This window comes from Alexandromys fortis, unplaced genomic scaffold, assembly GCF_014885135.2.
Source record: "Alexandromys fortis isolate MF-2015 unplaced genomic scaffold, M_Fortis_MF-2015_v1.1 scaffold_79, whole genome shotgun sequence".
NCBI lineage: Eukaryota > Metazoa > Chordata > Mammalia > Rodentia > Cricetidae > Alexandromys > Alexandromys fortis.
This window is the reverse complement of record NW_026067964.1, coordinates 3,554,596-3,582,445: the sequence shown is the minus strand read 5'-3', so window position 1 is coordinate 3,582,445 and position 27,850 is coordinate 3,554,596. Positions and strand designations below refer to the sequence as shown.

The window sequence follows — 27,850 nt, the reverse complement described above, 5'->3', positions numbered from 1 at the left end:
GTTTCATAAAATGGGATGGGTCTGGAATTTAGGAAATTGAAATTTAAGTAAAAACATGCCAGTCCAAAAGTGTTTTCCCTCTTAAAGAGTAATCAGAAATACCTGTGAGACATATTTCTTAATCATGTGTGTTCCAAAAGACCTAGTTAAGTAGTGATTCCATGTAGTTATGACAAATAGGATGGCACACGTTGAGGAAGGTTCACACCTTGGTACTTGAGAGCAGCTGAGCCTGGATAAATGAAGTCTTAGCCAACTTTTCCGGGTCTCTCGTCACCGTGCACACCGTGCACGTGCTGTCTGCTTACCTTATCGCTTAAGACCTCACTGTCTTATCTCTGGCTGGCCTAGAAATTGCTGCTTAGACCAGGCTAGCCTCAAACTCACAGAGATTTCCCTGCCTCTTGTCTTGTCTTCTGAATGTTAGTATTTAAGGTGTAGGCCACCACTTTGGTTCTTTCTTTTGAGATAGAGCTTTGCTGTATTGACCACACTGGTCTCTAACGCATGACTCACTTTCCAGAGCTTTCAAATGCTAGGATTATAGGCATGACCTAGCATACTTGACTCTTTAAGTCCATCCCAAATGCCATTCTTTCCATAAAGCCTTTGATTACATAAATATTCAATATTTCTTTTCTTTGAATCCCTGTATCATTTTGTATGGAACTTGGTTCTGACTCTTAATTTTTGTTGTTGAATTTGTGAATGCTAAACATAGCAACATGAAGGAATCTTACTTTTTTTTTTTTTTTTTTTTTTTTGGTTTTTCAAGACAGGGTTTNTCCTGGAACTAGCTCTGTAGACCAGGCTGGTCTCGAACTCACAGAGATCCGCCTGCCTCTGCCTCCCAAGTGCTGGAATTAAAGGCGTGCGCCACCACCGCCCGGCGGAATCTTACTTTTTTAAATAATATCTAATATGCAACATTGCCTGTGTTAAATAGATAAGTGGAAAAAAATGAAGGGGCAGAGAAAAGGCAAAACCCTGCTTTCTTGGTTTAATAATAGCAAATAAAACATTTATTGAGTCCTAAAGCTTATGCCATTTGTTGGTTCAACTATAAGAAAATAACAAATTATTAACACACTCACTAGAGGTCCTCTTTCACCTTAGAAAGGATCTAGAGAGAGATGTTGATTTTTAAGCTTCTTTACCTATGCATATTATGCATCAAACTTGAGTTAATAGGACAAGCCAGGCATTGTTCTAATCCTTGTTTATGTAATCATAACTCTAAGAGAGACACTTGATTGATAAAGAAACACATAGAGAGCAACATAGCCACAGTTACATCTAATAAAGGATAATAATGGGCATCAAGGTAAGATTAATCTATAGAGGTTTTAAAATGCTAAGTTGTCCCTTTAATGTGATAGTGAATATGAAATTGTTGATGTAAGTTTCAAGGCTGGAGTCTCATTAATACGCTTCATAAGTTAACAAGTATACTCAAGATTATTCTTAAAAGTAGGTTAAGAGGGGTAAGACTTCTTAAGAATCTATTAAACTGATTATTGGATGGAAATCATTGAAAATTGGGAAGACAGGGCAAATTTAAAAGTTGATATCAGGGAAAGGTACGGTAATACGCTATGGGGAAAGAAACAGTCAGGTATTGAGTGTCCTGTGTAACTGTGCCAGTCATTTTCACTGTTTTATTCAACCATTCAAACAACATACAAAGAAACAAAAGTTAAGTAACCTGTTCAAGCTCTCCCAGCACAGGTACCAAAATTGGGTCTGTTCAGTCCTATTTCTACTCTTCTGTTCATGTATCTGGTGTTAAGCCAGCTTCAGTCCCCATGACTGCGGATGTAGTAATACAACCAAGAAAACAGGAACATAGGGAGGGAGGAAATATACCTTATAGGGAAGGTGATTTCAGTTTTGTTTGGACTGTTGTTTGTTTCAAGTGAATTTCTAAGTGCTGGTTGAGTCAGAAGCTGTTAGAAATAAGGAGATAGTGCCCAGAGACCTCTTAAAAGAGTGAGTTAAACCGTCAGCATGGGTGAGCTCCCAGAGATGGCTTACAATACTGAAGATTAGACTTCAAAGCAGAACCAGTCTCAAATGTGCTTAATCAGGAAATAGAAACAGTAAAGATTTCTCAGTGAGTAAAGAACCTGAGCTAATGCATGAGTAACAATCCAGTTTAAATTGTTTTTAGAATAGTTATGTTAAAACACCGGACATTAAATAACATGAAAAATCAAGTATTCCTATCAATTAGATATCTACCTATGCAGTTTCTTGATTGGGAACTTTACTCTGTCAGGACCTTAGCAACACAGAAATCATGATGGACGATCTAAATGATCCAACTTTATATTTGTATTAGTGCTTCTCAGAAAAATATAATTTGAGGGAAACTTGTAAATTATTTAATCATTTTAAATATACGGTCATCAGTTCTCTAGGGGAAAAGCTAAAACTACTGTGAACTTAATAAAGATTAATGATGTAGATTTTTCTTTGATGGAATTATGACCATCATACGATTTTCACATGAGACTAATGTACAGAGTAGCATTTTGCTGGTGATTGGTTTTATAGTTCTTCAGAAGCCCATGCAGTATTTAGTGTAGGAGAGAGAGACCATGTAACTGATTTGTTGAGCATGTTACCTTATGTAGTAATCAAACAGTTTAAATGTCATAAAGATGATGAAGAGGGGTTGGAGAGGTGATGCAGAGGTTAAGAGCATTGACTGCTCTGATAGAGGACCTGAGTTCAATTCCCAGCACCACATAGTGGCTCACAACCATCTATAATGAGATTTGATGCTGTCTTCTGGCCTGCAGGGATACATGCAGGCGGAGCACTGTATACACAAAAAATAAATCTTTAAAAAATGATGATGAAGAAGGGAAGCTAAAAGTATGCAAAGATCATGACAGAATTTTATAAATGTAGAAGAAAATGTTTTATTTTTTATTTCTTACCTATTAAGCTAAAATTACTGAATATCATTATATACAAGAAGCATCTCGATTTTTTATCACTTAATCTTTTTTACTGTTTATTGTAATTTTTAGAGCTTTTCAAAGTTTTGTGTTAAAATTTTGGAATGCCTCAATTTCTAAAATACTGACTTTATTTTTTTTTTAACCTTTTCTTTTTCTTCTTCTCATCCCTAGTGGACAAACTATATTCATGGGTGGCAAGATCGTTGGGTAGTTTTGAAAAATAATACCCTGAGTTACTACAAATCTGAAGATGAGACAGAATATGGCTGCAGGGGATCCATCTGTCTTAGCAAGGCTGTAATCACAGTAAGTACCTTTCCCTACTCAATAGCTAATCAGAACTGCTCTCAGTGCATGTTACAGAGCTGTGAAATCCTTGCCCTTTGCCCAGGAGTGTACTACTGCATACTATAAGCATGAAGGTTTTACTCAGCTGTCTTTTCAAACCAATTTAAGTGTTTCAGGAAAAAAGAGGTGACAGGTTATTTCATAACTGGTGAGATTGGGACAATCCATAGGTTATTTAAAAAGTTTAATTGGGAAAATAACTATCCTTACTTAAATTATTTATCAAAACAAAAATATATTTATTTATTATTTTTTTCATACAGATCTTATACCATTATTTTCTTATGAAGTTGAGAGTTCTGTTTTGTTAACTTTTTATATAATGTGTGGTCTGCAGTTCAATTGCCCTAAAGTGGAATAAATACTTTTTTGTTTGTTTTTGTATTTCGAGACAGGGCTTCTTTGTGTAGTCCTGGCTGTTCTGGAATTCAGTCTGTAGACCAGGTTGGCCTCAAACTCACAAAGATCCTCTTGCATCTGCCTCCTGAGTGCTGGAACTAAAGGCATTTTTGCCACCGCTGCTGACTGGAATAAGCACTTTTGAAAATACTTAAAAAACACTAGGTATAAGCTCTTTCTGAATTTTCAGGTTTCCTAGAATATATTTGAACTGTGTCGCCTTCATTTAATTTTGAAACAGTACTTCACTTTTGTTTAGCCATCCTATGTTTGCATAGACACAACTCTCTTTTTCTACTGTATGTAGTCCATGACTTAAATAATGTTAATATAAATTAACATTACAGTACATAAATTACATTATGTAAGAATAAGTAAATTGGTATAGACAGGTTTAGAAACCAACAATTGTCTTTTTAAGCATCTAACTCAATTATTGGAATCAAAGTGTGTTATTATAACACATTAAAAGGCTTATTGGTTGAGTGCAGTCAGCATGCCATAGACATACTTAATCAAAAGCTAAAAAAAGAAACATATTTGCTAAGGCAGGATAGTTAAATGGAAATTAGCTAAGGGAGTCAGTAGTTTAAAATCTAAAAACAGATATGCTAAGACAAAAGCAATTCTCATTTTATTGATCTACTCGAAAGTCAAATTTTCTTATGATAAAATTACTTATAAAAGTAAAAGGTATTCTTGGAATTACTGTTACTATCTACATTTGACTTACATATTGTTTATGTTCTGCATATAAGACAAATCTTGCTGTATTTTTTTCATCTTTTTTGTATGTTACACACATTACCCTCTTGTGTATTCAAGTTAGAAAATAGACTCTTAATTGAACATCAAATTAGTAAAACATGAATTGTTCGTAAGTATTAATATAAAACTACCAATGCCTTCTAGAGACAATTTTAAGGAAATATCTTGAATTAAAGTCTCAGTTTATTTTGATTGTTATGTGGTAAATAAGTTTTGACACTGTGTCTTCCTTTTGTCATTGTTTATATGGACAGAATGGTGAATGGAAATGTTCTTTATAATCTTGAAGATCCTCTCTCTATAACCTTTTTCTGCTCCCCTTCTTTTGCAAATTAATTGCTGTATTGATTATTAAAAATAGGGAAGATTTATATTTTATCTGTGTTGTTTCCTAAGTAATAGTATTTCCATGGTGGATTTAAATGTAGTTATCCTGTTTTGACCTATAGACTCTACTAACTCTACATTTTGGTAATTTGGGTAAGGAATTTTAATAAACACGTTTATTTTTTCTGGTGGGAGGGAAACATAGTTCACTGCAGATATTTTTGTTACAGTTGTATTTGTATACAAAACTTTCAGTATGTACATAATCAAAGGAGTTGGTAGGAAACTAAAGCAGTTTGAATACTCGAATAAGAGATTTAGATGTGGGCTAAGCAATAGTAAAAAAGGTAGAAATTAGTAAAGCTGATCTTTAGATATAGTGAGTAGATACAGGAAAAAACGCATTTATTCTGTGATTGGTTTTGACTTTTAGTTTCTGGCTTCATAGTCTTTTAGCATGTATTTGTAATGCTCTTGTTTTCTCTTAATGCAAAAGAGTCTACTGCTTCCTGTGGTACTCTTTCAAGAAAGCATTGCTGTCATTGTGGAAGCTTGACTAAGGGAGGAATATCACTGAATTTGAGGCTTGTCTAGACTAATGAAGAGTTCCAGGCTAGCCGAGGCTCAAAACAAGTCTCAAAAACAAAACAAAACACGCCAAGAGTTTAAAAAAAAATGGAGTGTTGCTTTTATACTAAGTATCAAAGAAGTTAGGTTTGGGAAAATGTTAAAATACTTGTCAAACTTTTAGATGAAAAAGGTGACTTATTATTGTAAATTTCTTATTTTATTCATTAGGTTTTATGGCCTTCTATCTTCTAAATCATTTATATTCTTTGAATTTCTTTTCTATAATATTTTATTTTTTATGTATGAGAATTTTGTCTACACCACATATGTACCTGGTGCCTGTGGAGACAAGAAGGTGTAGCATCCCCTGCTTTTGAATTACAGTTGTGAGCCACTATGTATGTGGGTGCAGGAAACTGGACCTGGGTCGCCTGCAAGAGCAGTTGGTGCTCTTGACCACTAGCCATCTCTCTGGCTTCTTACAGTTTCTTATACATCTTCCCCGCCGCTACCCCCACCCACTGCTGACTTATAAAAGTTCTGTATAACCAGATGTTTGTTTTACTTGTTGGGAATATTTTCTTCATGTTGCTTCTTTTATAGCCTTTTAAAAATCTTCTATAAAAGCCGGGCGATGGTGGCGCACGCCTTTAATCCCAGCACTCGGGAGGCAGAGGCAGGCGGATCTCTGTGAGTTCGAGACCAGCCTGGTCTACAGAGCTAGTGCCAGCACAGGCTCCAAAGCCACAGAGAAACCCTGTCTCGAAAAACCAAAAAAAAAAAAAAATCTTCTATAAATTTTATACTTTTGCACTAGGTGCTCTTATTTTATATCTTGCTATGTGGGTAGCTTCATTTTCATGTAGATTTGATATTTGAATTTTGACTACTGGTTGAAATTATTTTATATTCAAGAAAGACAGGAAATGTAGCTTATTATTTTCTCAGTTAACCTACCATGCATTTTAATACCATTACTACATTTTGCCTTGAAATTGGTAGTTTTAGTACATATTATAAACTGTTTTTCAATTTTTTTATTCTCTTATGTACATTTGGCATGTCTAAGCCTTCTTTTTATCATATTTAAAATTACTTTGGTAATGGTTACTAACTCCTTAAACTGCTAATAATGTTTGTGAAGAGGAAAGATGTGAGGAGTTATTCATTCTTTTAGGAGTTTTTGTTGTATTTACTAAAATTAGAAGATGTTTTGTAAAATACAGAGATTCTTAATGTGATTAAGCCAATAATAAATACCTTAAGAACTAGTATATTTGTAATTTTAGGTCTCATTTTACACATTTCACTTATGTACTAAATAACCTTTAGAACTTTAAATTACCAAGTGAATGGGATTTCTTTTTTTAAAAAAATCAGAGATTGGTTATAAGAACACATATTCAGTAATTCCATGTTTTTTTTTTTGTTTGTTTGTTTTTCAGAAAGAAACCTGAGAGGTAGTGAAATTGCTTGCTGCTGGAAATAAAAATAACATTAAAGCCAAGTAGCTCTCAGTTCAGTAGGAATTATAAGAGAAGTTGAAAGATTTGGGCAAAATTAAAGAGGTCAGGGCCAGCAAGACGGCTCAGCAGGTAAAGGAGTAAAGGCGTTGACTTCAAAAGTCTAATGACCTGAGTCATTTTTGCTCCCTAGAACCCAAGTAAATGTGGAAGTAGAAAACCTAGCTTCACATAGTAGTCCTCTGACCTCCATATCATACCCTGACATATATGCCTACATGCAAATTAGTAAAGTTGCAAGTTTTTCTAATTTGAAAATTGAACAGGCTGATGAAGATATTTAAAAAGATAAAACAAGGAAAGTAAATGCTGAAAAATTGAGAACCAGGAAAATAACTTTAAAAGTACTACAGTTAGAGTAGGTTGATCTCATTTTTTTCTTTTTCCTTTTTTGTTTTGTTTTTGTTTGAAAATAGATTATTTTCTGTGCACTGAATTATGATTACAGTTTTCCCTCCTCCAGCTCTTCCCAGACCCTCACCCATCACCCTTTCTTTCTCTTTTTCACCAGAAAACAAAAGTATCTAAAATAGATGAATAAATAAAATTAAATAAGATAAAAACAAAGATATAAAAAAATCCCACAACTAAGTAGTCAAAGGAAAAGCATAAAAAAACACAGAGATACACCCAGAAATCCTATATACAAACAAAAATCGGTAACAATACTATGTAAGCAAAAGTTCTATACAGTAAAAATATGCCCAGACAAATCATTATGGAAAATAAAAAACCCATCTAAAACCATCCCTGGGTTTGTTTTGTGTTGGCCATCTGCTGCTGAACACGGCACCTAACCTTAGGTGTGGTTCTTATACCCAGTAAGACTTATTGGAGAAAAGTAATTTTTCATTTGGAGATAACTTCTGGGTTTAGGATATGTACTTGTCCTTCTCAGTGCTTGAACCTAGTCTGTCTTAGACATTTGCAGGCCCTGGGCAGGCTGCCACTGTCTCTGGGAGTTTATGTGTGCATCAGTCCTGTTGTATCTAGAAGGCACTGTTTCCTTGGTGTTTCTCCATCCTCTCTGACTCTTAGGATCATTTCTTCTCTTCATCTGGGTTTCCTGAGCCCTGAGAAGGGAGGGATTTGATAGAGACATCCCATTTAGAACTGTGTTCCAAGGTCAGGTGTGGGTCTCTATTTGTTCACATCTACTGAAGAAGAAAGCCTCTCTGATGATAGTTGAATGAGACACTGATCTAAGAATGTAGCAGAATGTTAAGAGCCATTTTATTGCTACATTGCTTTGGCAGAACAGTAGTTTTTGGTTTGTTTGTTTTGTTTTTTTCTTACATCTAATGCCTACCTCCTAGAGTGAGCTTAAATCCAATTAGGTAGTTGTTATTCCCACCACTTTTGTGCCACTATTGCACCAGTGTATCCTGCAGGCAGGTCACCATTATAAATCAAAGGCTTTGTAGCTGGGTTCTTCAGCATGCAGAGTACCTTCCAGTACCATGAACACTAGTCAGTAGGGGTGAAGACTATAGGTAGGTACCAGCTCAACTTCTCTGTTTTGAATGGGTTATCAACTCTTTTTCTTTTCTAAAGATTTATTTGTTTACTATGTATACAGTGCTCCTCCTGCATGTATGCCTGCAAGCCAAAAGAAGGCACCAGATCTCATTACAAGTGGTTGTGAGCTACCATGTGGGTGCTGGAAATTGAACTCAGCACCTCTGCAAGAGCAGTCAGTGGTCTTAACCTCTGAGCCATCCCTCCAGCTCATCAACTCTTTTTTTGAATGTTCATTCTTTGCCCAATGTAACACATATCCTGGTTTTTATTCTGAGGTCAGCCACATCTTTAAAGTATATTGGCTGGTTTAATCTGTAGTTTTTTTCTACTATCCAGTGTCTCTCCACAGCTGTTGTTCCTTTCTCATTAGCATTTAGAAAATTCAAAGTTAATAAAGCATTATGCTGTCTTTTTCTGGGGGTATTTATCATTTTTTTCTGTTAGTGTATCCTTTAGAGTTCAATTTGATCTTTCTATAACTGCCTGCCCTATAGGATTGTATAGAATACAGGTAATGTATTTTATATTATAAGGAGCAAAAGACTATTTCATTTTTTTATAGACATATGCTGCAGCACTGTCTGTCTTTATTTGTGCAGGTATACCCATAATGGCCATAACTTCTAACAAATGTGTGATTACTGAATCAGCCTTTTTCAAACTCAAAGCAGTTGCCCATTGTAAACCTGAATAGGAGGTATCAATTATGTGGTGTACATATTTTAATTTTCCAAATTCTATAAAATGGAATACATCCAGTTTTCATTCCTTTGAGTACCGTTTGGGTTACTTCCTGCAGGTAGTGGTGTACAGGTGTATAAAGAAAAGTAGGACATTTCCTTATAATATCTTTGGCTTGTTGCCATGTGATGGCAAAGTCTTTTTATTTTAAATCTTTGCTATTGACATGATTTTTTTAAATGAAATTCTGAGGCCTTCAACATATTTGTAATCAATAATTGATCAATTTCTACCTTGTGCTAAAAGATCTGGCAGACCTGTTTGGGATCAGATGTGTTATGTATATGGGATGATTCCTTTTCCTGATTATATCTTGTAATTGAATAAATAATAAAGTCAATTTTGTGTCATCTGGTATAAATTTGGCAGTTTCATTATGCAAAGCAATTCTTTCTGCGTATTGCGAATCTGTAACTATGTGGAAAAGTTCTTTAAAATCCCTTAGTACCATGAGAATAGCATATAATTCTGCCTTTTGGGCAGAATCATAAGGACTTTGATCCACTTAAATTTTCTGATTTGTAACTTGCATTTTCTGATTTATTTGTATAAGTTTTGTAATTTGTAACTCACCTTTCCTGATTTATTTATATCAGTATAGAATGTAGAGGCTCCAGTTATTGGCATGTCCTGTACAATGTGAGGAAAGATTCAGTTAGTTCTCCTTATAAGTTGAATTCTCTTGCTTTTGGGATAGTTGTTAATTTCTTCAAAAAAAATTAGTACAAACTCTTTATCAGGGTTCACTTCCCCCATAATTTGACAATATCATCATTATTAAAAAATACTATAATTTCTGCTATGTCTATTCTTGATAATTGATGAAGTTCAATTTTCCTTTTAGAATTAACTCAGAGACCTTTTCCACATTTTTTAATTTCCTTTGATTTGTATAGTAAGAAGATCCATTCTAACTGGGTGGTGGCACACACCTTTAATCCCAGCATTTGGAAGGCAGAGGCAGATAGACCTCTGTGAGTTCAAGGCCAGCCTGGTCTACAAGAGCTAGGTACAGAATAGGCTCCAAAGCTACAGAGAAACCCTGCCTCAGGGAAAAAAAGATCCATTCTAAGATAATATCATCCCTCTGCATTAAAATTCCTGTAGGGGAATGTTTGTAGGGTAATATGATCAGACTGTAGTTAAGATTTGGACTACCCTTCAGTTCTGTAGGTCACTTGGAGGCTGGTTGGCCCTGGGTTCTCCTAAGGGGTCTTTAGGAGTGCTCTTGGTAACAATCCTGTGATAATGTGAGCACTGGCTGATCTAAGTGCCCCGTCCTCACCTTGCTTTATCATTAGAGACTCGAAGTTTGTACCAGGGGATCCTTCCTCCCTGCAAAATACCATGACACTGACTCATCTGACTCAAAGCAGTTGTTATCTTAACTGGCCTTTCTGTGTTCATGGGCTGTGCTCTCTGGATTGATGCCGTCAGTGTTTCGATAGAGTCATTGGAAGTGCACACAAAACATCTCACTTAAAAAATAACTGAATTTCTTTTTAACCCTTGTAGCAAAATGGAGTTGTGGTTTTGAGTACAACTCCTTCATAGTCTTACTTGTTTGGCACTATTTTCCCACTACAGATTGACTAGGCCTTGCTGGAGGGCTAAAGGTAGTGGGTTGTGGTTGTACCATTTCCTCAGAACTTTCAGAACTGTAAGCTGATATGTGAGTCAGCAGGTGAAGTCTTGCCCAGTACCAGTATGGTCGGGATGTGGCTTTTGTGACTCTCTTGATCCGTAAAACATTTCTTTCCAGATCTTACATAGAAAAAAGACAGAGTTTGCATAAGATCACAAGCACATGATATAGGCCTGGCCATTCTGGTTTCTTTATGGTGAATAGAGATCATGTTTTAAATCTTCCTCTCTCCCCCTCTTCCCCACTTTTTTTTTTTGTTAGAGTTTATATAGCAGAATTTTTCTTTTCTTTTTTTCCTGCTTGCTATCCTATTGTGGTGTTGAAACTAAACCCATGGAGAACTTAACCCTTCTTAAAAATTTTATCTTGTTGCCTACTCAGTTCTGTGCCAAGGAAACAACTAACTCCCCCAATGTTTCACGTATTCTCTGTTGTTGGTGGAGCAGGGAGATACATTGATCAGTCCCAGTGTCTTTCAGTGAGCATTTATCCCTTCTCCCCAGGACCTGACAGAAACCTTTTATCTGAATTTAGCACCAGTAGTTGAATGCATGTGAGTGTGCTTATGCAAATATTAAGCAGTTATAGTTGCTCTTTGTTCTGATTTAATGGTGATTTGACTCTGTACAGTTACTGTGTCATAATAATAAGTTTGCTCCTAACTGTGACTTTATCAGAATGTGTGAATAAATAAAGATTGGTACAGAAAAAAAAGATTCGAATCCACACAATTCACATGCTCCTTCTGTAATTTCTCTGCAATAAAAGCCAATTCTCTCTCAGCTTCAGCTGATAACTCCCTGGGACTATTTAAGTCCTTGTCACAATCTAAGGTTTTAAATTAATCAGTTAATAAGGTTTTATCCCAATAGTGGGCCATAAATGGGAAATGTTTCCTAGCACTTTTTGAAAGACATTAAGAGTCTATAATTGATCCCTTTTAATTTGCACATTTTAGCATCTAATCTTTTCTAAATTTATTTTATAGCCTAAATAATTAATAGACTCTCCTTTGTATTTTTTGAGAAGCAATTTGTAATCCCTAATAAGGCAAAACTTTCTTTTTTTCTTTCTTAAGGCAAAACTTTCTACTTCAAACATTTTTTCTAAAGTATCTAGATTTGAATCAGGTAGCAAAATGTTGTCCATGTAATGGTAAACTATAGATTCAGGAGATTGCTTACTTATCATTTCCAATGGCTGACTGACAAAATATTGGCACGGATTGGGGCTATTTAACATTCCCTGTGGAGAACCTTCCATTGATATCTCTTGGAAGGCTGAGAATTATTATAAGTAGGCACTGTGAGAGCAAAATTTTCTCTGTCCTTTTATTGTAAATCTGTAATGAAGAAGCCATCTTTTAAATCAATAACCATAAGAGGCCATCCTTTAGGGAAAAGGGAAGGCAAAGGAATTCCAGACTGTAGAGAGCCCATTGGCTGAATTACCTTATTAACAGCTCATAGCTCTGTTACCATTCTTCATTATCGAGATTTCTTTTTAACAACAAATAGAGGAAAGTTCAAGGGGTGGTTGATTCTTCAATATGCTGAGCATCTAGTTGCTCCTATACCAGCTGTTCTAAAGCCTGCAATTTCTCTGTTGTTAAAGGCCATTGCTTAACCCATATAAGTTTGTCTGTCAGCCATTTTAAAGGCAGGACTGTTGTTGCCTTTGAAATATCAGCAGCTCTTCTACCCTATTCTTGTATAATCTGAGTGGTCAGTGACTGTTCTTTATAATATCTTGTAATATTTTCCCCAGAAACATAAATTAATTTTTGGTTTGTTTCTAAGATCAGGGGAATGTTAATCTGAGTATTCCATTTCTGTAACAAATTACATCTGTACAAATTCATTGCTGTGTTAACCACATATGGTTTTAATGTCCTCTCTGTCCTTCTGCCCTATACATTCAAACCAACTTGTTATTACATCCATACCAGTCTATCAGAACTTAAATGACAACATCATTTATTATTCATATTTTTAGTTTTGGTCTTTGTTCATTTATAGAAGTTTGCCAAAATACCCAGTTTATGGATTCTCCTAAATTTTTTGTTCTCTCTTCTATAGCTGTTCTATCTCCAGATCAGTATAGTTTCTTACAATAGGCATTAGTTTGTTTAATTGCTCTAGGAAGGAGTTTCCTCTATGATGGCAAGAAACAACTGAACTGGATTTGGCATAGGGGCCTGTGAGAGACTCCTCATGGAGTTTCCCTACGGAAAAGGATTCCCTTGTTTATACCTTGTTGACCTACCTTCATTAGTTTAATGCCTGCCTTTACAACGTCTTCCACATAATCCAGAAGGGGGGGCACATTTTGAATGGATTATTTTTAGAAAAAAAAAACCATTGTTTCTAGAAGTGCGCTGTCTTCATTCCCTTTTAAAGTGACTTTATTTGCCACAATTATAACATTTAACTTTTCAGTTTTTCCTCAAACCTCTGGAAATCACCTCTCCTATCTATATATCATCATGGTGATGAGATTCAATATTAATTGCATCTTGAATCTGTTCTTCCAACGGTTCTGACCTTGCCTTTAATGGCCTAATTATCCTTTTGCTTGGAGAATTGGCATTTTCAAAAGTCAGAGATTCAATTGTTATTTGTCTAGCTTCTGAATTTGGTATCATTCTATTTACTGATAAAAGTCTGTAACATGAAGGCCCCATGTTGGGCGCCATTCTGTAACATGAGGGCTGGGCTGCTTGAGATTTATGTCCTGCCCAGTTCCAACAGCCGGTAAGCCCCCAAAGAAAATCACATGGAGAGTCTGCATTAGGCTATAAACTGATTGGCCCATTAGCTCAGGCTTCTTATTAGCTCTTCTCACTTATATTAATCCATTATTCTTATTTATGTTAGCCATATGGCTCAGTACCTTTTTCGGCAGGGCAGGATATATCTTGCTTCTTCCATGGTCTGGCCAGGGGTGCTGGAGATTGGGCTTCCTCCTTGCAAGAAACCTCCTGTTCTTCTTGCCCTGCCTCTACTTTCTGTCTGGTTGTCCCGCCTATACTTTCTGCCTGGCTACTCATCAATCAGCATTTATTTAAAACATAATTGACAGAATACAGAATTGTCCCATACCACTTCCCCTTCTTTTTTTTTTTTAAGAAAGGAAAATATCCATAGTACATATTTTGGGAGTGTGGACGTAGTATTCTGGGCTACTTCCTGCTGGCTGGGGGTGCTGATAATCTTATGGGGACCTAAAGAAAATTTAGAATTATGATCAAGTCCTGACTGGAGTATCCTGTGAGTCTTGATCATCTCAGGCAGCAATCTTTAATCTGTTCTGGATTTAGATCTCAGACATCCCATCCTTCTGTTCCTACCGGAGATTTTTCAGGTGGTCTTCCTTGATGAAACCTGATTTTTCTTAACTCAGAATGAATCCACAGCTTCTCATTTCCTGTGGAAACAAAAGCAAAATCTTTTCTCCAAAGTAACATACCTTTTGACTTCAATTTTGAAGTCAAGGTATTTTTAAAATACTTACCTTGGATTAATTCAGCAGCATTTATAAGCAAATATCTTTTAGCAGCTGTTACTCCTTCCTCAACATTCATTCAGACAATTCAAAGAGAGCATAATAACATACAGTATCAAGATTATCTGTGTATTTTTCATCTTTACATGGCTTTATTTTAACCTCTATTTCTTTTATTTTTACTTTCAATTTTTGGCTTTTTGAGACAGGTTCTCTGTGTATCTTGGCTGTCCTGGAACTCCCTCTGTAGACCAGGATGTCCTTGAACTCACAGAGATCCTCCCATCTCTGCCTCCCCAGTGCTGGGATTAAAGGTGTGTGCTACCACACCTTGAAGTCACAGAGTTCAGTCTACCTCTGTCTCCCCAGTGCTGGTATTAAAGGTGTGTACCACTACACCCAACTACTCTCTTTCATTTTTTATTTTAAGGATTTTAACCTTATTTTTTGTCAAGCCTGCATATATTTTTAACACACTGTAAACCATTTAGAGGTTATCTTTGAATCTCTCTTTTTCTGACCACATGAGTCTTTAATTTACCAAGCAATATGGGTAGTATTAAAGTCGTGGCTTTGATGGCTGGATCCAGCCATTCCTTAGCTTTCCAGCCTCATGACAGTGGTACCGGCCAGAGCCATGTTTATTGCCACAACTCTTGCTTTTCAAGATTCCTGCCAGCAAGCAAGCTGCAGCAGTGTGCTTACAAACCACACTCAAATGCTCCATAGTTGGACTGCCTGCCTGGAAGAGTCCTGAAAGAGTCAGAGTTTGCCCTGGCAGGACAGCTCAGAAAGCAGGTATTTTAAAACAGCATGACTTTTTTCCTGCTATGACTGAAAACCAAAAAGCAAACGGTCAGCTTTTCATCAACACCATTTAAGTGTTTTGTGGCAGGACCTCTTAAAAGAACTGCAAGGTTTTATGTAGCTAAAGTTAAGTCGGGAAGCCTCTTTAAATGAGAGCGCTTGCTTGCTTCTAGCAAGCAGAGCAGACCCGAGAAATTACTGCTACCAAGAAACCATTTTGTTCTAGAATCACTTCCCAAGCTGTCTCAGGCTTTATGTGGATGCAGTTGTCCAGGCCCAACATGAGGCTCCAGATGAAGGCATAAGTCACAAAAAAAAAAAAAAAATCCCACACCAGTTTGGGTTATTTATTTATTTATTTATTTTTTATTGAAAATAAGAAAAAAAAGTNCTCCCCCCCCCCCCTCTCTTCTCCCCCTCCCGCCTCTCTCCTCCCCCTCCCCCCACTCCTCTCACCCTCCCTCTCCTATCCAAAGAGCAGTCATGGTTCCCTGCCCTGTGGAAAGTCCAAGGTCCTCCCCCCTCCGTCCATGTCTAGGAAGGTGAAAGTCCAAACTGGCTAGGCTCCCACCAAGCCAGAACATGAAGTAGGATCAAAACCCCTTGCCATTGACCTTGGCTTCTCATCAGTCCTCATTGTTCGCCATGACCAGAGAGTCCGGTTTTATCCCATGCTGTTTCAGTCTGGGTTATTTATTTAAAGGGAAAAACTTACAAATCACTGTCCTAGACAACAGCCCTCTGCACAACCTGGAAAGGAGTCTAGTAGCGGAAGTGGAGCCGGAGCAAGAGAGTGAGCTCATGGCTACCACTGCTTTTTTAAAGCAAAAGAGACCACGCCCAAGTGGGCTGGTATCTTAAAGGCTATTGGCTGAAGGAGTGGAAGGAGCTCCCACAGCAAAAGTCAATCTTGGTAAGAAATCCATAAAGGCTTCTTTGGGCCATGTATAACTTTAACAAAAGACTCAATTTTCTTTTCTATTTCTCCAGTTCTGTCCCAAGCATTTAAAGCTGCTGTGTGGCATAAATCCAAGGTGTGGTCATCATACACAGCTTGCCTTTCTATGGTAACATAATCTCCTTCTCTAGGGATTTAATCTTGGGAGATTTCCTTCCTCTAGCTTTATTCCTTTGTTCAATAATTCTGGCCTCTTCTCTGAACCAGGCTCTAAAACACCTGTAACCAATTTCATCCAGTCTTTAGGGATAAAACTATGACAAACTGACCAGAAGTTTAACATTTGCTTCACAAAAGGGGAATGCATGCCATGGAGACTGTTGCTGCCTTGAATTTCCTTAAATCTATCATTGGCACAGAAGTCCAGTTAGCTGTAACAGTCTCTGCCATTTGGCTTTTCCTGTAAGGTTACTGGATATATTAAGGTTGGTTGTTTGAAAACCTTGGCTGTTCTTCTCTATTCTTATAATGAAAGGTTGAAATTTTTTCTCCATTAATGTCCATTGTCTGGATTTCAATGTCTCAGTGATCTGTTTTATTAGATTGTTCTAAGATCTGTAGCTTAGCACTCAAATTAACCAACTTTTTAGCAATAAGACAAAAATGTTAAAGCTGATAATGTTTATAATTGTCATTATATAAATCCCATCTCAATTAGATGTCCTCTCTTTTAATCATTCTGTTTTCAAAGTGTCTAGCGTATTATCATACAGAGACTCAAATCCCTCCACTGTAATGGTTTTTCTCATTTTTTAATGTGGGGAAAATAATTGTCTCTTTTAACTAACTTCTCCCTTTAAGAATTCACAATTGTCTTACCAAATCGACTGACAATGTTGGTGAATATGAGACTTATTGCTGCTCCGTAGAACAGTAGTCTGACTGGATTTCAAGGCAGCTACCTAGTTTGGCAGCAGCCTGAGAAGGGGGCTCAGGGAAAAACCTCAACCCATGGGGGATTGGGGGGGAGGGGAGAGAGAACTGGGTGTCAGCAAAGCATGTGTGGCTGATGGCTTCCAGTCTAGGGCCAGTGAGTCCTGTGGCATTTGAGCCCAGGTGCTTCTGGAGTTTGGGTGGCATCTGGAGACTGTTTTAGGAAGTCTACAACATGAAAATACCGAACTCTCTCATAGGCTTGGGGAAAAAAGAAAAAGCCTAGATGGGTTGGATTGGAGCCCTTTGTTCAGATCCAGTGGGAGGCCCACGTGCATCTCTGGCCTCTGCCGGTGGCTAAAAGGCCACTGGCAATGACTTTTTCATGAATTCATATCCCAAACATTGGATGCCAATTGTAACACTGGGCCTCCCTCCTTCATCAATCACTGTTTAAGAAAATACCCTGTATGCTTGCCTACAGCCAAATCTTATGGAGGAATTTTCTCAATTGAAGGTCTCTCCTCTCTGATGACGCTAGGTTTTGTCAAGCTGTCATTAAACTAGTCAGCACACTTGGAGACAGACTCTCACTGAGCCAGAAGCCCAATGATTTGGCTAGGCTACCTAGTCAGTGAGCTTCAGGGACCCACCTGTTTTCACTTATAGGTAGATGTCTGCATACTTGGCTTTACTTGGGTTCTGGGAAGCTGAGGTTTACATACTTGGCTTTACTTGGTATCTGGGAAGCTGAGGTCCTCAAAGCTGCATAGCAGGCTCTTTACCAGCACACCTGCCTCACCGTTTACTCTGCACAAAAAGCTGTTAGCTGTGCTATTAACTTCAATCTGAATGAACAATAGTTGTAAAATGTTCAGTCTAAAGGAAAATATTAATTACAATGATTGTTCAGAGTAAATGAACAGAATATCTCCTCTGCTAACCTGCTTTCTGATGGCACTTTGACATTCTTTACTGTCTTTGTTCATTCAGTTCCTCATTATCTGGAATGCCTTTCCCCTCTCCAGTCTCCTCCTAAGCCATAACTTTTCAGTTGAACCACACTAGGTAGTCTGCTCACTCTGTATGTGCACGCGCACGTGTGTGCATTTTTAGTATAAGATTTAAAAAAAAAAAACCAGATGGTTAATATGCTTAACAATGTGCTATTTTACAAATTGCTAAGTAAAAGAAAAAAATGATTATTTTTATGGGCAGGTGAAAGAGTAGTACTATTTTATTATTAAATAAAAACATTTTAGTACTTAAATTTTGTGTATGAGCCTCTGGATAGCTGAAAATAATTGTTTCCAGCTATATATATATATATATATATACATATATATTTTAATATAGTAACAGACTCCTACAGGCTTCCTTCCCACTGCTATAGGGACTTGTGAGCAAAATTAGTCATGATGTGTCTCTGAAATAGAAGGAACACTACTAAAGGGAGAGTTGGAAACTTTATCAGAAAAACTGTATTTATTCATCATCGAAATATATCCCCCAACAAAGTTACCAGGTAGATCATAATATAATTAAGGGGAAGTTTTCGAACTATAAGCCTCTTTAAGGGCCAGAGAACAATATAAATAGATTGATTTTGTTAAGATGGTAAATGTAATTTAAAGAGATAGCTTTCTAATTATAAACCTTTTTAGAACCAAAAAATAAATAGACTCCTTGGACAGGATCTATAAGACTACAAAAATAAGACACACACACACACACACAAAAACTAGTAGTCTGTATTTCCAGTAGAAATAAGCATACTCATTGAGGATATGGAAATTAGTAAGGACTTTCAAGGACTGGAAAACAGCCGAGAAAATGATAGTAAGCTAAGGATAATAAAATTATTATTAAACTTTATTAATTTAATAAATAAAGGCAGATAAAGAAAGAATAATAGTCCTGTTCTTAGACTCTTTGAAGGAAAAAAATATAGTCCAGGAAAACTTTGAAGGAGTGAGGAAAGACTTACTTTGAAAGGACCTGCTAGATAGCTTGGAGAAATTACCCCAGCACCATCTGTGTCTTGTTGAAGGTGTGGTCTTTGCATAGACGTCAGAGAGCAGTCCAACATGAACAGAAACCATAACTTGAAACCATAAGTTCACATCCTAGTGACAGAAAAGTAATTCACTCAACATAGTGAACTCAGAGGCCTATTGCTAACAAAATGATTAGATTTGAAAGTGAAAATTCCTATGACCGTCAGCCATAAAGGAGAAATATAAAAGCAAAAGGAGTAAAACAATCTTAAAACTCAGTTGGAAGCTCAAAAGATCTCAAAGCAGAAGCAATCCTGAGAAAGAAAATAAAATAGTTGGCTGTATTATCATATCTGATTCATGTTATATTACAGAGCCATAGTAACAAAAACACAACATGATATTGGCACACACAAAACAACGTAGATCAATGGAACAGAATAAAAAAAGATTCAGACAGAAACCCATACAGCTACAGCCCCCTGGTGTTTAACAAAGATATCAAAAGTACTCACTAGAGGAAAAACAGCTCCCTAATAAATGACGCTGTGAAAGCTGCTTATATAGGAAATTAGATCTGTCTATGAAATTAGATCTGCACAAAAGTTTACTACATACGACCAAAGACCTTAGCATAAGACCTGAAACTCAGAGTGTGCAGATGAGAAAGTAAACCACTTGAAAGTTGTTGACTAGGACTCCAGTCATTCAAAAGTGACAGTTCGTGGAGTTAAAAGGCTTCTCTCACAGTGAATGAAGCAGTTAGCCATGTGAACAGCAGCCTACAGGATGGAAGAAGAATGTACAGAATACTGTACATGTAGCAGTATTTATATCTAGAACAGAGAACTTGAAGAGGAAGAGAAAATACTCTAATCCCCTCCAAAAAAGGCTTAAAGACTTAAAACCTAAAATCGGGCTTCTCCAGACAAACAAATGACCAACCAGTAAGTATTTTATGTCCAACATCCTTATCTATTAGGGAAATGATAAATAAATAAAATCACTTTAGGATTTTTATCTCATCTCAGAGTAGCTACTGGAAGAAAACAATAAGAAACACACAGGTGAGGGTATAGGGAAAGGAGAGCCATTATTCACTGTTGGTAGGAATGAAAACTACTGTGGCCACTATGGATCAGTGTTTAAGTTTCTCAAAAAGCCAAAAACCGAATTTCCATATTGGGAATGACCCAGCTACACCACTTTCAGTTTGTTAATATGTTCTAAGGACTCCATTTCCTATAGAGACACGTACTCATCAATGGTTACTGCTATTTTGTTCATAAAAGCAAGGAAATGAAATCAACCTCTATGTCTGTCAGTAAAGGAATGGGTAATGAAAATGTACATATACAGAACGAAACTTTATTGAACTGTAAAGGAAAATGAAATAGGAAATTTGCAAAAATTTTAATGGAACTGGAAAATTTTACATGAGATTAACCCAGACTCAGGATGAACATTACATGGCATCGCTCATGTGCAGATCTTAATTTGTGATTTTTATAAAAATTTTTATTTCTGTAGGAGTATGTGTAGAAAACAGAAAACTAGAAAGTGGGGAGAACCCTCAGAAATGGAATTATGGGAGGAAGGCTAATGGAACACATGGACTGTAAGAGTAGGAGGGAAACACTGGGGGCAGGAAGGTTTAATCAGTAACAAACGGCAGGGTCTTGGGGGAGGTAATCAAAACTAAGTATTATGAAAATACCACAAAGAAACCTGCTACTTTGTAAACTAATTTAAACTTAAAAAAAATAGTAAATTTTAAATATGGATTTGAGAGACAGTGCAAACCTGGCTGCTCTTCTGGAGTACCTGAGTTTAATTTTCATCACCCACAGGTGTCTCACACCTCTGTAACTCCAGTTCCAACTCATCTGATGTCCTCTTGTAACTTCTGTGGACATCAGGCACACAAAACACTCATACATAAGACTGAAAAAAAAGTCAAGTAAATCATTTTTGAATGATAAATAATTTAAAGTTAAGTTGCTTTTTATATTTAGAAAACTAGTTTGGAAAGAATTTGTTTTAGAGTTGGATGGTAGTGGCACACACCTTTAATCCCAGCACTTGGAAGGCAGAGGCAGGCGAATCTCTGTGAGTTCGAGGCCAGCCTGGTCTACAAGAAGTTAGTTCCAGGGCAGTTAGGGCTGTTACATGGATAAACCCTGTCTCAAAAAACCAAAGTAACTAAATGAATAAGAGGGAAGGAGGGAGGGGGAGAGAGAGAGAAAATTTGTTTTGGAGATTTAGTTAATATCATCAAAATATCTGTGATCAAGTAATTATTACCACATAAGTTTTGACAAGTTCTTTATTATTACAGTAGCCTTATTGTTGCAAAGCTTACCTTAAGGACTCTTCAGTCATATTTTAAATGTAACCTTTACTGATTGTAATATAAGGGGTGTCATATCTGACCACAATGCCTAGCATTTTGCTTCAAGTTGAATAATAGTAGCCAAAACTGTTATATTTCTTTTATGGATTTGATTTTAAGAAGTAGCAGATCTTATTTAAAATTACTTAGCAAAGTGGTAGATGCTGAATAGTTATTTTTGGCCAACAAAAGTGTTAGGCAAAATAAAGCATATCAAAGATGTGTGTTTATATTAATTTCCTTGCTAAAATTTTTTCATAAGAAGGCATATGCTTTGGTATAGCAGATTACTGTTTATGAGTGGCTTTTTTTTTTACTTGAATAGGTCAACATAAACTATCCTCAAATGTGATAAGTTCCACACACATAATTTGCAAACATGATGGAAAAAGTATAGTGCATTTCTAACTTTGAAATGAAATTTCATATTTTATTATTAATATAGGTAGAAATTTAAGTCAATATTATAAAAAGTATCTCTGATCCTTTCACCAATCACAATCTTATCGCATGACATTTCACATACTGCAGTTATCTCTTTTTACTAGCCACTATATATTAACATATTCATATAGAATAGTGTATCTACCAAAACTACAAAGAAACTCTGTCTCGAAAAAACAAAAAAAAAAGTGTATCTATTGCATCTTGTTAAAACTTTTTTGTTAGAAGTTTTAGGTAATAGTGTTCTTATAATCTTACATGTTTAGTTTTATACTTTGATAACATTGATCTGAAAAGGAGCCTGATGATTGCATCAGATTTGCACTGGTGTGTAGGAACCCTTACATCACAAAGGACTGTCTAGGGCAGTGGTTTCCGCCTTCCTAAAGCTGCGACACTTTAATACAGTTCTCATGTTGTGGTGACCCTCAGCCATAAAGTTATTTTCATTGCTGCTTCATAACTGTAATTTTGCTACCAAAGTGGTTGTGATCTACAGGTTGAGAACCAATGGTTTAGAATATTTATGTAGCCCTAGAACTTTGTTTTATTTGAAACTATTAACGTCTTCAAATAATTTAAGATGGTAGAGTTGCTCTCTGAATTTTATAAGTAAATTGTCAGGGCCAGTGAATGAACAAAGATGTTGATGTCTCTCCTTCCAACTCCAGGCTTCCCAATGCTGGCAGGTCTTACCTCTTTTGAGCACCGTCTTCCTCTCAGGATAAAACTCCTTGTCATGCTGTTTTTTTCAGGCTTCTTGTTAGGGTTGCTCTTTACTGCCGCAAGATTTCTGTTAACGTTTTCCTTCTCTAGTTACTCATTCCATTTCGTCCTTCTGCTCTTCATTCAGGTATTAATTTGTTGAAAACCTTCTCCAGATTCTCTCACAGGTTATGTCAGTTTTTCTTTGCTTATTTTGATTGACAAATAATTTTGTACATTTTTGTGGGGTATATTATGGTAATTTGTTGCGTGTTTAAAATATGTAACAACCAAATCAAAGTAATTAATATTTCCCTTTCTTTACCATTAATTTTTAATGTGTTAGGATTTGATAGGTTTTTTTCTTGCTATTTGAAATTTATCATAGATTGTTTTAACTGCTACCTTAATATGCTATTTTCACCTCTTTGTGTTTTGATGCCCCTTAACCTTTCCATCATCCCCTTGCCATTTCTTGTCTCTAATGACCACCTTTTCTTTCCCCTCTTGCTTTTACATGTGAGAGCATAATTATATATGTTTATTATACACTTTAGTTAGACTCCCTTTTTAAAAGTTTTTCAACATTGTTTCCTTTCTTTTTTTTTTTTTATAATTGCCATCATTATTTTGTGTTTGAAGCTCAGAACTTTCCTCATTGTTGTATCTTCAGTGTCTTAAATAATGGTAAATCATAGGTGTTTTTAAATATGTGGTCAGTTGGTTGGTTTCACAGACGCATAAGTGAGTGAAAGACTTAGGTTATGATGGTCAAGTCATCTTTTTTTCTATTAGTTTCCATGTGTGAGAAAAAACATGGTGCCCTGTTTTGCCTGGTATCGCAAGCTAGCTGGTTTAATATCCTCACATGATATTTGTCTGATGTTTCTTACTTTTAGATTCATGCCATGCATCTTGATAATATTAAAGTTTTATAGTATCCTCAGGATGTCACATCAGAGACACACATTTGTCTTCCTCCTATTTGTGTTTAATGTTCTCATGCAGCCAGAGAGCCAAGGGTTTGTCCAGATCTACTGTGTGGTCAGTCACTCTTTCTCCTTGAGAGTAGAACGTAAGCAAAATGATTATTTCCAACTCTGCACATTCCCTCTACATTTATCAGCCAGGATTCTTTTTTTTTAATTCTTCCTGTGGCTTATTTAAAAGTATGACTTACCTATTCCTGCTATTTTCTATGTGTTATAGCCACTACTGTATAGATTTTGATGAGAAATTGTCTTAGATTTGGCTATTAGAAGCCTTTCCACACTTAGTCCATGATGCCTTCTTATGCCTCCATAACTGGTATGCATTTATTTCTTATGTCCTAGAGACTAAACTCGGAACTTTATACATACTTGATAATCAATATACCACTGGCCTATAGCCCTACCCCCACCACTTTTCCTTTTCTTTAACACTTTTTTTCCTACTTAGTTTCTTTTAGGCTCAAGGTTAGTTTCCCAAGGTCCATTTTTCTTGCCTCAGTACCAGTCAGCCTTGGTGGCTTTAGAAGAGAATGGAGGATATAGATAGATTGGGATATGGGTGGGAACTCTCAAATTCAGGAGGACTATCTTCCTTTTTCTGTTGTATGTCCTTTCCTCAACTTCTGATGATGACCGTTACTTTAAGAGGTTCCTTTAGTTTAGCATATCCAAATGAAAAATCTTTAGTCTTTTCCTGCAAGAAATTCCCAGAAATGGTATCTTGGTATACAAATTGGTTACTACATTAATATTTTTTCTTTCCTTTCTTCTTTCTTTTTTCTCCTACTTTTAAGTAGTTCTATTTTTTTATTATTATTTTATTTTTATTGGTGTGTCATTAAGTAGTTCTTTACACTGTTGGAGCTGATTCTTTTTACCCTTTCATGGTTTTCTGCACAGGTAAATGCCTTTTTGCCCATCAGCCCATTCTGGCTTCACCTCCAGTGCACTGCTCAGTTTCCCCCAATGGCCTGGAACATACTGATATGCTCACTTGTGTTCCCGTGTCTACTGACTGTCTTCTTGCCTCTTCCTTTCTCCTCATTTTAAGAGGATTTTGGTAAATAAATAGAAGTGAGAATAATTCAGTCTGCTTATTTATCCACAAATCTTACGTGATTTTTGAAAATTTTCTTTGTGTGTATGGGTGTTTTAGTTGTGGTGTTGTGCACTGTGTGTGTGCCTGGTCTTCACCAGTGATCACCTCTTCAGCCCCTGATAAAATCATTGTGAATGAGTCAGTTGTTGCAGGAAAGGTTTGAGGTATTGTCTGTTTAGGACACTTAGAACTAAAATAGGGTGACCCTGAATATTCTGCTTCATTGTATTGCATAAAATATTTTTCTCTGCTGTTTTTGGTTGTAATATACCCTATAATGACACTGGACAAGACATCAGTTGTGCTTCTAAGGAAAAGGTGTTACTAATGTAAAACAGAGAATAAAAGACTTCATTATCCCCCCCCCCCCAGCATTGTTTAGGAAAGGTAATGTAATGATCTAGAATCCTTAATAGGATTAGTATAGTTGGTAGACTGTCATCTTGATCACTTAATTGTCTTTACTCTCATTCTTTATTTTCAAGTGGGATGTGTCTTGGAAGAGGTTCTATTAGAGGGAGAGTTCACCACTGTAGATGGCAAAGGAGGACGCACTTGAGTGGAGACCTTTGGGAAGCAGCAGCGGCAGACAGTGTCTATATCTGGAAGGCACTGTTCTGGAAAGAGCAAATAAAAAGGCTGGTGAAATGGGTCAGAGAGTTATAGGGCTCAATAAAAGAATGACATGATTTTCCTTTTAATACTCATTCTGTTAGGTATACTAAATTAAATATATGTGATTATATGGGTAGTGAATATACAGTGAAGAAGGCAAAATCAAGATTTTTTGTTTGAGTAATGTTGAGATACAATTTTCCGAACTCTTGTGTTAAAACATGTAATCAGGTGAACACTGTCTCTGTGTTCCATTCAATACACATACAACTATAAAAATGAGTACCAAATACCTAAAATAAATTTCATTTTTCTACATGTATTAGTGTTTTTAAGATATATTTTTAATCCACATAGATGGATTTAGGTAGATGCTTTAGATAATGAGTGTACTGTTTTAAGGAAGACTAAAGTAAGAGTTTTTTTTTAAAAAAAAACAATTCAACAAATTGTGCTGGCAAAACTGGATGTCAATCTGTAGAAGAATGAAAATAGACCCATATCTATCAACATGCACAAAACTCAAGTCCAAGTGGGTGAAAGACCTCAATATCAGTCCAAACACACTGAACCTGATTGAAGAGAAAGTGGGAAGTACTCTACAACACGTGGGCACAGGAGACCACTTCCTACGTATAACCCCAGCAGCACAGACAGTAAGGGCCTCATTGAATAAATGGGACCTCCTGAGACTGAGAAGCTTCTGTAAAGCAAAGGACACTGTTGCTAAGACAGAAAGGCAACCCACTGACTGGGAGAAGATCTTCACCAACCCCACAACTGACAAAGGTCTGATCTCCAAAATATATAAAGAACTCAAGAAACTAGACCGTAAAAGGCTAATCAACCCAATTATAAAATGGGGCACTGAGTTGAACAGAGATCTCTCAACAGAAGAAGTTCAAATGGCCAAAAGACACCTAAGGTCATGCTCAACTTCCTTAGCGATCAGGGAAATGCAAATCAAGACAACTTTAAGATACCATCTTATACCTGTCAGAATGGCGAAAATCAAAAACACCAATGATAGCCTTTGCTGGAGAGGTTGTGAAGAAAGGGGTACACTCATCCATTGCTGGTGGGAATGCAAACTTGTGCAACCACTCTGGAAAGCAGTGTGGAGGTTTCTCAGGAAATTTGGGATCAACCTACCCATGGACCCAGCAATACCACTCTTGGGAATATACCCAAGAGAGGCCTTATCACACAACAAAAGTATATGCTCTACTATGTTTATAGCAGCATTGTTTGTAATAACCAGAACCTGGAAACAACCTAGATGCCCTTCAATTGAAGAATGGATGAAGAAAGTATGGAATATATACATATTAGAGTACTACTCAGCAGTAAAAAACAAGGACTTCTTGAAGTTTGCAGGCAAATGGATGGAAATAGAAAACACCATCCTGAGTGAGGTAAGCCAGACCCAAAAAGAGGAACATGGGATGTTCTCACTCATATTTGGTTTCTAGCCATAAATAAAGGACATTGAACCTATAATTCGGGTTCTTAGAGAAGCTAAATAAGAAGGAGAACCCAAAGAAAATCATATAGGCATCCTCCTGAATATTAAACTTCATCAGGCGATGAAAGGAGACAGACAGAGACCCACATTGGAGCACCGGACTGAAATCTCAAGGTCCAAATCAGGAGCAGAAGGAGAGAGAGCACAAGCAAAGAACTCAGGACCACAAGGGGTGCACCCATACACTGAGACAATGGGGATGTTCTATCAGGAACTCACCAAGGCCAGCTGGCCTGGGTCTGAAAAAGCCTGGGTCAAAACTGGTCTCGCTGAACATAGCGGACAAGGAGGACTACTGAGACCTCAAGAACAATGGCAATGGGTTTTTGATTCTACTAGACCTATTGGTTTCGTGGGAGCCTAGGCAGTTTCGTGGATGCTCACCTTACTAGACCTGGATGGAGGTGGGTGGTCCTTGGACTTCCCACAGGGCAGAGAACCCTGATTGCTTTTTGGGCTGACGAGGGAGGGGGACTTGATTGGGGGAGGGGGAGGGAAAGGGGAGGCAGCAGTGGGGAAGAGACAGAAATCTTTAATAAATAAATAAATTAATTAAAGAAAAGGAAAAGAAAAACAAAAAAAACCTGATTCTCTTTTTCCATTGAAAAAAATAGTTTTCAAGTGTGTACATATAGATGTTTTATATTTATATATGTTTGAATGCTTTCACTGAGCCGTAAATCATTTTCCAATTGTATATACAAAATATGTTTTATCATATTTAATCCTTTCAGTAAGATGAGTATATTATTTTCCTCCTTTTCATCAATAGAGAATTGAGAATTTATGTAACTTATCTAAGATTAACATACCTTGATCTTAGAAGGCTAGAAATTAATATGTCAGGGGAATGTTTTATGCATGAATATTAACTAACTGTTCTAAGAAAGTCTGAGTTAAAACTTGGTAATTGGTAAATGAAAACTAGCTTGCCACATGTAGTTCATGTGTTAAGTTTAGGTGTAGTTCATGAAACCATGCCAGCACTTGGGAGGCTGAGACAGTAGGATTACCATTAGTTCAAGGCCAGCGTGGCCGAAAGTGTGAGCCCCTAGCACAGAGGGAAAATAAAAAAAAAAAAAAAAAACATCTGGCAGTAGGTTCCAAAGAGAAGCATAAATATATGAA

At 36.7% G+C, this 27,850-nt stretch overlaps 1 protein-coding gene across 3 annotated transcripts in view; it reads left to right on the top strand.

Annotated features, from left to right (window-relative positions):
* The window catches only part of Cert1 (ceramide transporter 1), a 107,273-nt gene that overhangs the window by 3,323 nt on the left and 76,100 nt on the right, over positions 1–27,850 (top strand). For all 3 annotated transcript variants that reach the window (XM_050153752.1, XM_050153753.1, XM_050153751.1), the window contains exon 2: positions 3,141–3,275. In XM_050153752.1, coding sequence (XP_050009709.1) covers positions 3,141–3,275 — 135 coding nt within the window. The remainder of the gene's footprint in view (positions 1–3,140; positions 3,276–27,850) is intronic.